The sequence below is a fragment of the Gopherus flavomarginatus genome, chromosome 2 (genome assembly GCF_025201925.1).
Source record: "Gopherus flavomarginatus isolate rGopFla2 chromosome 2, rGopFla2.mat.asm, whole genome shotgun sequence".
Lineage (NCBI taxonomy): Eukaryota > Metazoa > Chordata > Testudines > Testudinidae > Gopherus > Gopherus flavomarginatus.
Genome location: NC_066618.1, coordinates 141783860 through 141796480, shown reverse-complemented (window position 1 = coordinate 141796480; position 12621 = coordinate 141783860). Strand labels below are relative to the sequence as shown.

The 12621-nt window shown below is 44.2% G+C and overlaps 1 protein-coding gene across 6 annotated transcripts in view; it reads left to right on the top strand.

Annotated features, from left to right (window-relative positions):
- RETREG1 (reticulophagy regulator 1) overlaps positions 1-12621 on the top strand; it is a 114293-nt gene that overhangs the window by 96578 nt on the left and 5094 nt on the right. For all 6 annotated transcript variants that reach the window (XM_050937505.1, XM_050937503.1, XM_050937502.1 and 3 more), the window contains 2 exons: positions 5596-5660; positions 10900-11026. In XM_050937505.1, coding sequence (XP_050793462.1) covers positions 5596-5660; positions 10900-11026 — 192 coding nt within the window. The remainder of the gene's footprint in view (positions 1-5595; positions 5661-10899; positions 11027-12621) is intronic.

Here is a 12621-nt window from a genome sequence, read left to right as displayed (position 1 = left end):
TCTTGGGACACTTGGCCTTGATATGTCCCAGTTCATTACACTTAAAGCATCTTCCATCTGATGGGTCACTGGGCCGAGGTGAGTTACTGGAGACTGGTGAGGTTGAAGGGTAGGGTATCTGTGGCTTTACTTGGGTGGTATGTGGGGTCTTTGGCTGTCCTCGGTTGTAGGGTTTATGGTCTGTGTGCCCCCTGGGGTAATCGTTTCCCTTGACAGTAGCTTTTTTGCTTTCTGCCAGTTCCATCCATTTGGCTTCAATCTCCCCCGCCTCAGCGATATTCTTGGGGTTTCCATCTTGTATGTACCGTGTGATGTCTTCAGGAACACCATCCAAGAACTGCTCCATTTGTATGAGGAGGTTCAGTTCTTCCAAGGTTTGAATGTTGTTTCCTGTTAGCCAGGCCTCATAGTTTTTTGCAATGTAGTAGGCGTGTTTGGGAAATGACACCTCTGGTTTCCACTTTTGGGTTCTGAAGCGCCGACGGGCATGATCTGGGGTTATCCCCATCCTGTATCTGGCCTTGGTTAGAAAAAGTTTATAGTCATTCATTTGGTGCTTAGGCATTTCAGCTGCCACCTCTGCTAAAGGTCCACTGAGCTGTGACCTCAATTCTACCATGTACTGGTCTTCGGGAATGCTGTACCCAAGACAGGCTCTTTCAAAATTTTCCAAGAAGGCCTCGGTGTCATCACCTGCCTTGTAGGTGGGAAATTTCCTGTGCTGTGGAGCAATATTTGGCGCCGGGTTGTTAGGGTTGGCTGGCACAGGCAGCCCAGCTTTTGCCAACTCCAGTTCATGTTTTCTCTGTTTTTCCTTCTCTTTATTCTCTTTTTGTTGTTTTTCCATTTCTCGGTGGTGGTTTTCCATTTCTCGGCGGTGGGCCACCTCTTCTTCTTCTAGTTTTCTTTTGTGTGCTGCCTCTTGGGCTGCCTGTTTTCTTTGGAAGGCTGCCTCTTTGATCTGTTCTGCTCTTTCTTTCATCTCCATCTTTTTTTGTTTTATTTCCAGTTGTCGCCTGTGTTCAGCTTCTTTGATTTGTTCTTCGGCGTCAATTTTTGCCTTAGAAGTCATGGTTCCTGTTTTCTTGTGTTGGGGTGCCCTCCGGTGTTTATCTTCTGAACTGCAGGTTCTCTGTTGCCTCCTGAAGTTTGCCTAGCAACAGTGCCTTTAGCTAATTTTCCTTTTCTCTTTCTAGCTAATGTTCAATGAAGGGAAACCAGAAAAACCACTTTATTTGCATGCCTATAAGTGCTGGTACTTGACTCCTAATGGGAGGGCTATTGCATGACAAAAGACCCTTAACATGCAAGCCACAAACTGCGAGAGAGAGCAGAAAAAAAAAATTCTCTCTGGTTCCCTTTTAAAACCAACTGCTTCTCTTTGCTAAAAAGCCCTTAGCAGAGAAAAGAAAAATATAATATTTCTACTGGCTTCTGGGTTCTGTCTATATCCCACCGCTGCCACCATGTAATAACCTTAGTCCCAGATTTGGACCTTAGCGTCCAAAATATGGGGGTTAGCATGAAAACCTCCAAGCTTAGTTACCAGCTTGGACCTGGTACCTGCTGCCACCACCCAAAAAATTAGAGTGTTTTGGGGCACTCTGGTCCCCCTGAAAAACCTTTCCTGGGGACCCCAAGACCCAAATCCCTTGAGTCTCACAACAAAGGGAAATAATCCTTTTTCCCTTCCCCCCTCCAGGTGCTCCTGGAGAGATACACAGACACCAGCTCTGTGAATCCAAACAGAGTGAATCTCCCTCTCTGTTCCCAATCCTGGAAACAAAAAGTACTTTCCTATTCCCCCAGAGGGAATGCAACATTAGGCTAGCAATCCAACACACAAATCTCCCCTTGATTTCTTCCTCCCACCAATTCCCTGGTGAGTACAGACTCAATTTCCCTGAAGTAAAGAAAAACTCCAACAGGTCTTAAAAGAAAGCTTTATATAAAAAGAAAGAAAAATAAGTACAAATATTCTCTCTGTATTAAGATGATACAACACAGGGCAATTTTTTAAAAGAATATTGAATAAACAGCCTTATTCAAAAAGAATACAAATCAAAGCACTCCAGCACTTATATTCATGCAAATACCAAAGAAAAGAAACCATATAACTTACTATCTGATCTCTTTGTCCTTACACTTAGAAACAGAAGACTAGAAAGTAGAACTACTTCTCCAAAGCTCAGAGAAAGCAGGCAGCCAGAAAACAAAGACAAAGACACTCAAATCCCTCCACCCAAAGTTGAAAAAATCCGGTTTCCTGATTGGTCCTCTGGTCAGGTGCTTCAGGTGAAAGAGACATTAACCCTTAGCTATCTGTTTATGACAACACCTTATAACACAAGGTGAACTGAATGACCTTGTCAGGGATTTGGAACTACCCAAGAGTAAGGCAGAGCTGTTGGGCTCCACACTACAGCAGTGGAATCTCCTGGCAGGCTATCAGGGCAAATGGAGCCCATCAATGCTTGCAGACTATTGCTGGACAGTGACAAGAGATGCTCCATTTAATGAATACAAGAGACAAGCCAAGAAGCGCCGAGTAGACACTGAATAGGACTAAACTATGTACAGAATAGTTTTTTGCCTTTTGTTTCATAATAAATTTTATTTATATAACCCTTTTGCTGATTTTTAAAGTGTTACATAAACAGGACGGGTGAAATATTATCATGTAAAGCAATCATAAACACATGAAAAGACCTAGGTTTACAATTTATGATTAAAACTCTACTATCTACACAATATACATAGACATAAAATGTAAAAACTTAAATATCTTAAACAGTAGCCAATCAGTTGTTTTAATTGTCATATTTGAATTCAGCATATCAAAATACATAATAAATATCACATTTTATCTCTGAAGCAGACGACTTCTCAAAAATTGTAGACCGGTGTAATGGGAAACCGCTGGTGGGGAAAGGACACAAAATAAAGAGCATGGGTGTTGCACCAGCTTGGAGCATCCCTGAGTCTTTAAAGAGTGGGGCCAGCAGGCCAAATCCTATGGGGCACGACATGCACCCCGTTACACGTGGGGGCTTGTCCAGGACTCAAAGCTACTGCCAGCGAGTGGAAACCTGAGCATGGAGGGAACAGTGCAGTGGCTCGTGAAGCAGCAAGAGGAGCTGCAGAAAACCCTGCAGGCCTTTCAGCAGTCCCACTGGGCTAAGAGACAGGTCTTACTTGATTGGGAGGCCAAGCAACAAAAGACCCTCCTGGACTTCATCAGGGAGCAGGCCAGTGTACAGCAGCAGCTCCTTCACCGGTTGGGGAGTCCCCCAGGAGGTGATAGCAGCCATGCACCAGGGTTGATGCTGTGTAAGATGGGCCCCACCGATGACCCCGATGCCTCTCTGTTCACTTTTGAGCATGTAGCCATGGGCGCCAAATGGTACAAGGAGACCTGGACCCTAAGACTAGCCCCCTATCTGGTCGGAGAGGCGCAGGCTGCCTACAAGGCCCTAACTAATGAATAGGCCAAAGATTATGAGGCGGTGAAGGCGGCAGTCATGGACCAGATGGGACTGTCAGCCAAAAAGTACCAGCAGAAGTTTTGGGTGGCGCAGTGGACAGGGGGTTTATGGCCCCGCACGTTTGCCCAGAAGCTCATGGGCTGGGCCATGTGGTGGTTAAGGTCCGATACCCAAACAGTGGGAGAGATAATGGTCCAGATAATCCTAGAACAATTTGTGCAGGGTCTCCCACTAAATGTGTGAGCCTACTAGTTTGTTGCTGGTCAGGCCCGTCAGAGGCAAAGCCGTGTAAATAGCCTGTAAATAGTGAGAAACTGGTGATGGAGAAAGGACACAAAATGAAGAGCACAGGTGTTGCACCAGCTTGGAGTGTCCCTGAGTCTTTAAGGAGCGGGGCCAAGTGGCCAAATCCTACGGGGCACGGCGTGCACCCTGTTACAGGGAGAAAGCAAGTGATGTTGGGAAAATGTGTTTTGTCATTAGTATGAGGCTATTATTGATAATGCATCTTTAGCACCTTCATTGTAAGATTTTACATAGCTTTACAAAAACAAATGTAATTAAGCTTTACACCATCCTTGGGGAAAGGTATTCCCTTTGTAGATGAGGAAAACTCTGGCACATAGATCTAGAGAATTACCCAGGGACACAAAGTAGTACATGACAGAACCAGGGATACAACCTACATTAGGAGATTGGAATCCAGACCCAGTATCAGCATCTGCTTTTTTCCAGCTAGACTACAGGAAAAAAATTACACTTAAAATATCCTTTTTTCCAAAGATTCAATAAACATTTAAGAGAATTCCAATAAGACAGTCCAAAAAACAAATAAATCAAAACTATCATTTAGCTAGGAAAGAAAATCTAAAATAAGAATTCTTATCACACCTGTGTTCCTTTCAGACATAGATTACAGTAAATTCTGTAGGCTTTGTTAAGGACTAAATCTGTCAGAAGCAAATTTCTATTAATAAACTTCTGTTAACTTTACCTCATTGATATTTTTTTCATTTATATTGTAATTTTAAGCTGAAAACCAGGAACTACAATGTTATGTTTCCCACAACTGTACTTGCGCACACTGCATGTATTTATGGAGCTTGACTCTTCAGTCACTTAAATGTTAGATCAGTAGAATGCACATTCATTTAAAATTTTTTGTGCCCTATAACCATGCATCTTGCAGTGCACTACTCCCCAGCTTTGTTTTTCTTCATCTTAATATGTATTGGGGGTGCTATCAGAGAAAAGTAAAAATTGCATTTGGAGGGGCCCAGGAGTCTATCAGCTTTTCTGCTAGGCTATAATGCTGCTTCCAGTTAACTTCCTTCTTTAAAAAAAATGGATAGAGGATGAGACTGTTTCTGAGAGAGGGGCAGAGAAGGGTGAAGGCAAAATGTGTGTTCTTTGTATGTTAATTGGAGACACCTGTGACCCAACAAAAACTACCAGACCTACTTTGTCACTTCCAGTGCAAATTTGAAGGTAGTTAGGATGAATGCAGGGGGAAGAATGAGTGGGTAAAAAGGAGGGGAAAATCCTGTGCATGAAGACCTATATATACATATCCAGAAATTACATACATTTTAATCAGTATGAAAATAGCATAGTTTGCATACCCACTGCCTGTTTTAAATCCATAAAATACAGCCATCTCAACACTAGACTAGCTATGTGGAAGGCACAGTTTTGAACTGTAGTTACTTGAATTGTTTAATTTGTGTTAACTTGTACTCACAATGTAGTTTCAGGGATGTATAGTCTCAAAGCACTTCACACAGCAAGGAACAACAGGTTTTTAAAAGAAATAAACATAATAAAGGCGGATGAGTATGCGGCAAGACAGTGCGGACGAATGTTCTCTCTCCTATAAATGCTACAGAATAATAGCTCAATAAATATCCAGCTTCTCAGTCAGCTCGTTTTACACCACCAGCTTATTGTATATAATATATGAATCATTCATTGTGTTAACAAATGAAGCCCATTTATTTATGATTGAATTATTTAAGGAGCTGTAACTCAACAGAGACAATAGAAATAACTCAGAAATGCTTGGTCATCAGGATAGATAGAAAATAACTAACTGTAATTTTCTTTCTTTCAGAAACTGCAAAACCAAAATCCACAGAAGATGACAGTGAATTAGACATATCAGCCCTGTGTCCTAAGGTGACTGGATTTTAGTCAGCTCTTTTATGTGAAAAAGCACTGAAGAGTATGAAAACTTCTCTTGGTCTCTGTGCTCTGTGAAAGACTAGTTTTTTTCCTCCTAATAAGAGACATGCTGTTGCTGACCAGGAACACAGCCATGTGCATCACGTTCTAAAAGTGATTCTCACTGTCTCCATCCTGAGAAATTGACCCAGAAACTAACGACATCTATGACTTCAGGTCCCCCAAATATCTGTAGCCCACTGGGCTATTCATTTGGAGAAGCTACAAGATGTTACACCCCTATGGTATTGGCTGCATAAGGACTATACCAGAATTTCACAGCAATTGAATCTATCCCACTTCTCAGGAGTGGAGATACGGATTCTTCTTAGTATTACAATAGTGCCTAGAGGCCCAACTGACATCATTGTAGAGGAGATTCATTTTGCTCTTTGCAGCACCCCCTCTCTAACCTCAAAATATGTAAAGAAACATTCTTCTTCAAGTAGTGTCCATGTGGATGCTCCACTGTAGGTGTGCCTGTGTCCCTGTGCTGCTGATAGGAGAACTTTGGTAGCAGTGTCTGTTGAGCCAGCACATGCATTGTCTCTCCTCCTGCTGCGCCAGGAGGCTAGCCAGTATGCACAGGCTAACTGTCCTTAGTTCTTTCTCAACTTCCCCTGGCTAGAGACAGAGCCATTACCTGTCTGTTCACAGATCGTTAACCCCTTTTACAATTGCAATTTTTAGCTTCCTCTGAAGCCTCTTTTCTTCATTTGCTTTTCTTATCTGTTGCCTTAAAAAAAGAAATGAAAAAAAAAAGGATTTTATTCTTTTGTCAACCCCTTCCCCCCCCTCGTGGGCAGGAGGACAACCCCTCCCCCCAAAAAAGGTTATGCCCAGCTCCCTGGCTTCCAGAAGTGACGCACTTGCAGCAAGGTGATCCCTGTTGCGAACAAGCACTTTCAGTTTATCAACTGCCTTGGCAAGGGCTACATCAAACAAAGGTGTACCCTCTGCCAGCAGCTCTGGCAGAGATCCCTCAAGGCAGAGAGCTTCACCAAAAAGATATCTTCATGGAGGCAGCTCTTTGACCTCAATCTTCTGATGGACGGTCTTCCCCACAGCCTTCAACTTTGAAAGGACAGTGGGTCGAGGAAATGGAATGGGAACTCCTCTCTCAAGTCAAAAATACGAGCAGGAAGTCCCCTCAGTGAGCCTAGGGATAGCCATAGGCAATAGCCATCTCACTCAGTATCCTCGGCACCGGGATCACAATCCGGCACTCACGCCTCAAGGCAACCATTGGTATCCAGTACCACTCACAGGCCCATAGACCCGTTGGGCATGGGCACTGAATTATCAGTACTGAAAGATAAGGACAAACATCCTAGGAAGATGCTCCTAGTATGCAAGTCAACCTCGGTACTGCTAGTGACAGTAGCCCACCTGGCACCGGAGAGACCGGTACAGACAAGGTCTCCATCTCCCTGACACCAGGAGGATCAGTACCAGCAGAATTCCACCAGACCAGAGACTTCTGCATGACTTCTGCACCTGAGTCTCCACCGCTCAGTACCATCGTCAAGGCATCATGTTTTTGCTGAGCACAGAGGATATCCCTGCATGCCCATCCACTATCTAGTGAGGGGTCAAACAGTGAGCCAGAGGAAGTATCACAGGACTCCTCCCAAGATCCATATGCGACCAGCTATCAACAGGATCTGGGAATGTACCAGCAGATGGTATACCAGCACCATCTTGGTACAGCCACCTATGGGAACCTCCATTAGGCCCTATGCCACCATAATGGTCATACTTGGGACCCTTAGGTGGCACATTGAGAGCCTGCCTCGCAAGCTTCAAGCCTTGCCCGAAAACCCTCCCAGAACACTCCTTTGGCCACGGCAACTAGGGCCTCAGAGCCTCAGGAAATGGAGGAAGAAGAGGCTGACGAAGAAGTAACATCTAAAGCCATATTCTCTTCCCCAGATGAAGCGGTCATGCCTTTACAACTGTCCTTAGTAGACAGTTTCCATCCACTGGAGGAGGTCACCAGCTTCTTGATATCCTCCTTGAAGATCGCCCTCCCAGTTCATGAAGCTGTCTTAGACCTGGCTAAAATGGTGTGGCAAACCCCGGCATCAATAGCCCTAATGTGCAAGCATGCGTACAAGAAATATTATGTCCCCACAAAGGAATCAGAGTTCCTTTTCTCCCACCCACCACCATTCTGTCGTGGTAGATGCCATGAATTCCCTTATCTGACAACACCATTCCAGGGCAACATACTACTACAGGGATAGGAAGTGCCTTGATCTATTTGACAGGAAGGTGTATTTCTCGTCGTCCTTACAATTCCGCATTGCCAACTATGAAGCGCTCACAGCAAAATACGATTACACAAACTACAATAAGTTGAATGACTTTATTGATAAACTGCCAAAGAGTCATCGGGAATCCTTCAAGGCCATCATTCAAGAGAGACAACTAGTGGCAAAAACATTGCTACAGTCAGCCCTCAACACCACCAGCATGGCAGTTAGATCCATCTCCACAGCTGTGGTGATGAGGCAGGTGTTATGGCTCCAGTTGTCAGGATTCAAATGAGATGCAGACCACAATAGAAGACCTCTCCTACAAGGATGCAAAGCTCTTTGCTGAGAAGACCAGTGCCTACCTCCATACCTTGAAGAATTCCAGGGCCACCCTCAGGTTGCTGGGAATTTATACACCAGGGCAAAAGAGACGGTTTAGCGCCCAATCCCAACACAGACCATATATGACTCAATTCCCATAACAACGCCATTATGAGACGCAAAGAAAAAAGGGGAAATTCCTGAAGTTCAAGCCATCCAGTCCACAGTCTTTAACCCAGTCCCCTGCCTGTAAGCACCACTTTTGATGGGCAGATTGAGGTGCCACAAGACCACTCCCTGGAACTGACTATGATTATGCACCCATCTGGCAGCATTGCACAGTTCCTGGGAACACGTAACATCAGACAGATGAATCTTAGAGATCATCTGATCCGGATACTCCATCCACTTCACCTCCCTGCCTACCACCCCACAATACCCTTCCCTGTCCCTCTTCGGGGACCCTTCTCACAAGAGTCTACTATGACAGGAGATAGACTCCTCCAGTTAGGAGCCATAGAACGAGTACCTCAACATCTATGAGGCAAGGCGTTCTACTCTTGTTACTTCCTAATACCGAAAAGAAAGAGAGGTTGGAGATCCATGCTGGACCTCGGAGCTCTCAACAAGTTTGTCAAAGCTCAGAAGTTCAAGATGTTCAGATTATCGATGATTTTTCCATCACTGGACCAGGGAGACTGATTTTCAGCCCTCAACCTACAGGACGTCTACTTTAACATTTTGATCCTACTGGCTCACAGACGATTTCTCAGATTCACTCTGGGACACGACCATTACCAATACAGAGTCTTCCCTTCAGACTCTCATTGGCCCAAAGAGTATTTTCCAAAGTTCTCCCAGTGGTAGCAACTCATTTACACTTGCAGGGGATAATGATCTACTCATACCTGGACAATTATCTCCACAGAGCCTGATCATTTCAGGAGGCTCATTGAGCCATCAATACCACAATACACTTGTTTACAGAACTGAGCTTACAGATCAATACCCAGAATTCAACCTTCAGGCCAGTGCAGCACCTGGAATTCATAGGGGCCGACCTCGATGTTCTAGAGGCCAAAGCCTTCCTACCTCAACACAGGTTCCTATCCCTGGTCTCACTCATAGACACGGCTCAATACAATCTCCAGATACCAGCCAGACTGCCTCTAACTGTTGGGGCATATGGTGGCAGGAACAGCTGTGGTACCACACACCAGACTCCACGTGATACCTCCAACTATAGTTCAGTTTGGTTCACAGATCAAACGGGGACAGGCTGGACAAACCCCTGTCACTATCTACCAAGATCAAAAACTCCATAGTCTGGTGGAAGTGTGTGTTACCTCCCAGCACTCCTTAGACCAGTGGTGGACAACCTGCAGGCCACATGTGGGCCATCAGGATAATCTGATTGCGGGCCGTGAGACATTTTGCTGATGTTGACAGCCCATAGGCATGGCCCCCGCAGCTCCCAGTGGCCGCAGTTTGCCTTTCCCAGCCGATGGGAGCTGCGGGAAGTGGCAGCCAGCACATCCCTGCGGCCAACTGCTTCCTGAACCTCCCATTGGCCGGGAATGGTGAACCACAGCCACTGGGAGCTGCGGGGGGCTGTACCCAGGGATGGTCAACATCAGCAAAATGTCTCGCAACCCGCAATCAGATTACCCTGATGAGTCACGTGGTCCACAGGCTGCGGGTTTCCACCACTGTCTTAGACCCAGCCAATACATGCAAAGTGATCACCCTCTTGCAGACATCACCATTGTTGCTCCTTACCATCTACGCATCACTCATATGGTGGGGTGCACATTTAAATGGCTTCTACACATCAATTTCCTCAAACTGAGAGTGGTCAGGAATGCCTGCACCTATTTCCTCCCTCTGATAGCAGGATCACATACAAAGCTCCTAAACAAGACAAAATAGCCGTTGTGCGGGGGTGGGCGGTCACCCTCCCTGTGCACGGAGGCAATGAGACTATGGAACTGGTACTTTTCTCACAACGTCAGTTTGTCTGCGGTTTACCTCCCAGCACTAAGAATTCGATAGCGGATAACCTCAGTCACAAATTCCCACATGATCACAAGTTGGAGGTGCCCATCAGTACTTCATGACCAGGCTCCGGGCAGCGCTTACCTCAAGCAGCTCCCAGAAGCAGCGGCATGTCCCCCCTCCGGCTTCTATGCAGAGATGTGACCAGGCAGCTCTGCACGTTGCCCCGTCCGCAGGCGCCACCCCTGATGCTCCCATTGGCTGTGGTTCCCAGCAAATGGGAGCTGCGGGGACGGGACTTGGGGCGGGGGCAGCGTAAGGAGCCCATTGGCTGCCCCTACGTGTAGGAGCTAGAAGGGAGACATGCTGCTGCTATCAGAAGCCGCGTGGAGCTGGGCAAGCCCCTGACCCCACTTCCCGACTGGAGCTCGAGGGTCAGATTAAAATGTCTGAAGGGCTGGGTGCAGTCCCTGGGTTGTAGTTTGCCCACTCCTGGTCTGTGTGATATCACAAGCAGGATGCATTACATTGTTTTTCAGTGTCTAGGCATTAATTTAACTGTAAAATGAATTCTCTGAGTGTAAGAATGCCACATTTCATGTATTTTTATATATTTATAGATTAGTCCTACAGTTATTGCTAAAGAGCTATCGGTGTCTGACACAGATGTATCAGAGGTATCTTGGACTGATAATGGGACCTTTAATTTATCTGAGGGATACACTCCACAGACAGATACATCTGATGGTATGTAATGGTTTCATTTAAGTCTTCATTTATTACAGTACTCAAAATTATCTAAAATTTTAGGGTACATCAGGACATGACAAATTCCTTGTAAAAGCTGACATTTTTTATTAAAATTATATTGCAACAGGTTTAATTTATTGTGTTTTGGGGACATCTGCTGGAAAAGGATTATCTGTGTCTTGTACATTATGCAGCACATCAGTGTATAACTTAAATAACATCAGCAGCAAAGACTAAACTAAACACGTTCAGAGCCAGCAAGACCAGCAATCTACACCAGAGTTCTCAGGCAGGGTGGAAAAATAGGATTTATTCTCTTGCTCTATGGTGTATGTGTGTGTGTACCATGTTAATATAAAGGAAGGAAGAGGAAGAGCATATCTTAACATGTTCGGTAACCACTCCAGCAGCCAATTAAAGAAAAGCATTAATGGACTCCAAATAATAGAATCTTGGGGGAGATAGGCATCATTGAGCCAGGATTGGATGGAGAGGCTCATATGCTAGAAGGAGATACTCAAAGACATCTTTTTCAAGGCCAGATCATGAGATCCTTACTCTGTTTTTACTCAGCCAATCTCCCAATGGGAATTTGCCTCAGTGAGGACTGAGCAGAAGCACAGTAAGGAGTTCAGGATCTGGCCCTCTGAATAAGTTATGGAGAACTTCCACCTAGCTAGATCAAGAGAAAGACCATAATATTGTAAATGTCGTTGATATTGTATATACTGTATCTGGTGTCACTACAGAAGTCTTGATGTAATCTATTCAGTTAGTGGTTCTGCTATTCTGCAGGTCGTGTATTTTTCTAATCTGGAGGTTACTTAAAATTGCAAGTAGGAAGTATTGCAGGATAGTTATAAATGCCAAATCAGTGTCATTTAATTTTCTTTTTTTAAAGTAGCTATCACAAGTTGTAATCAAGCAGCAGTAGTTGGTGGAAAAATATAAGTTTACATATTTGTGATTCATTTAAACTTCAGGGCTTTAAAATCTGTTAGCCTTTATCAAAATGCCTCATCACTTGTTCTTATGAAACACAATAAATTCAATCAGAGTAATTTTTTTTTATATCCTCAGTGCACATTAGAACAAAGGTTCTTTTCATATATATATATTCTCCTTAATTCACTTCCTTAAGGCCTGGTTTACCAGCCTGTGGTCACTTGATGTTTTAGTAGAGTAAGGACTTTAGCATCAGGTCGTAAAGGCACACTGTGAAGTTTTAATTTTTTTTAAAATTCCGCATGTTACTAATAACACTTTGGATTATTAAAAACAAAACTATTAAAATCCAATTTACTTTTAACCATTAAAAGTGAAACTACACTGGTCAGTTTTGCTAAGGTTTTGTGTTCAAAATTTGTGGGGGTGTTTTACATACAACTTTGATATTAACAAAAATGTTTTCATGATATTTTTTCATACCTTAATGAAGAGATTTGTTAATGGATTCAGACATTCCTGAGCAGATTTTACAACCAACCCCCTATCAGTATGGTGCTCATACATGAGGACCGCAAGATGAGTTTCACCAGGCAGTTTTTATTTTGTAGGCCAAGTGAAATGTAAAAAGTAAACAATGTAAATGG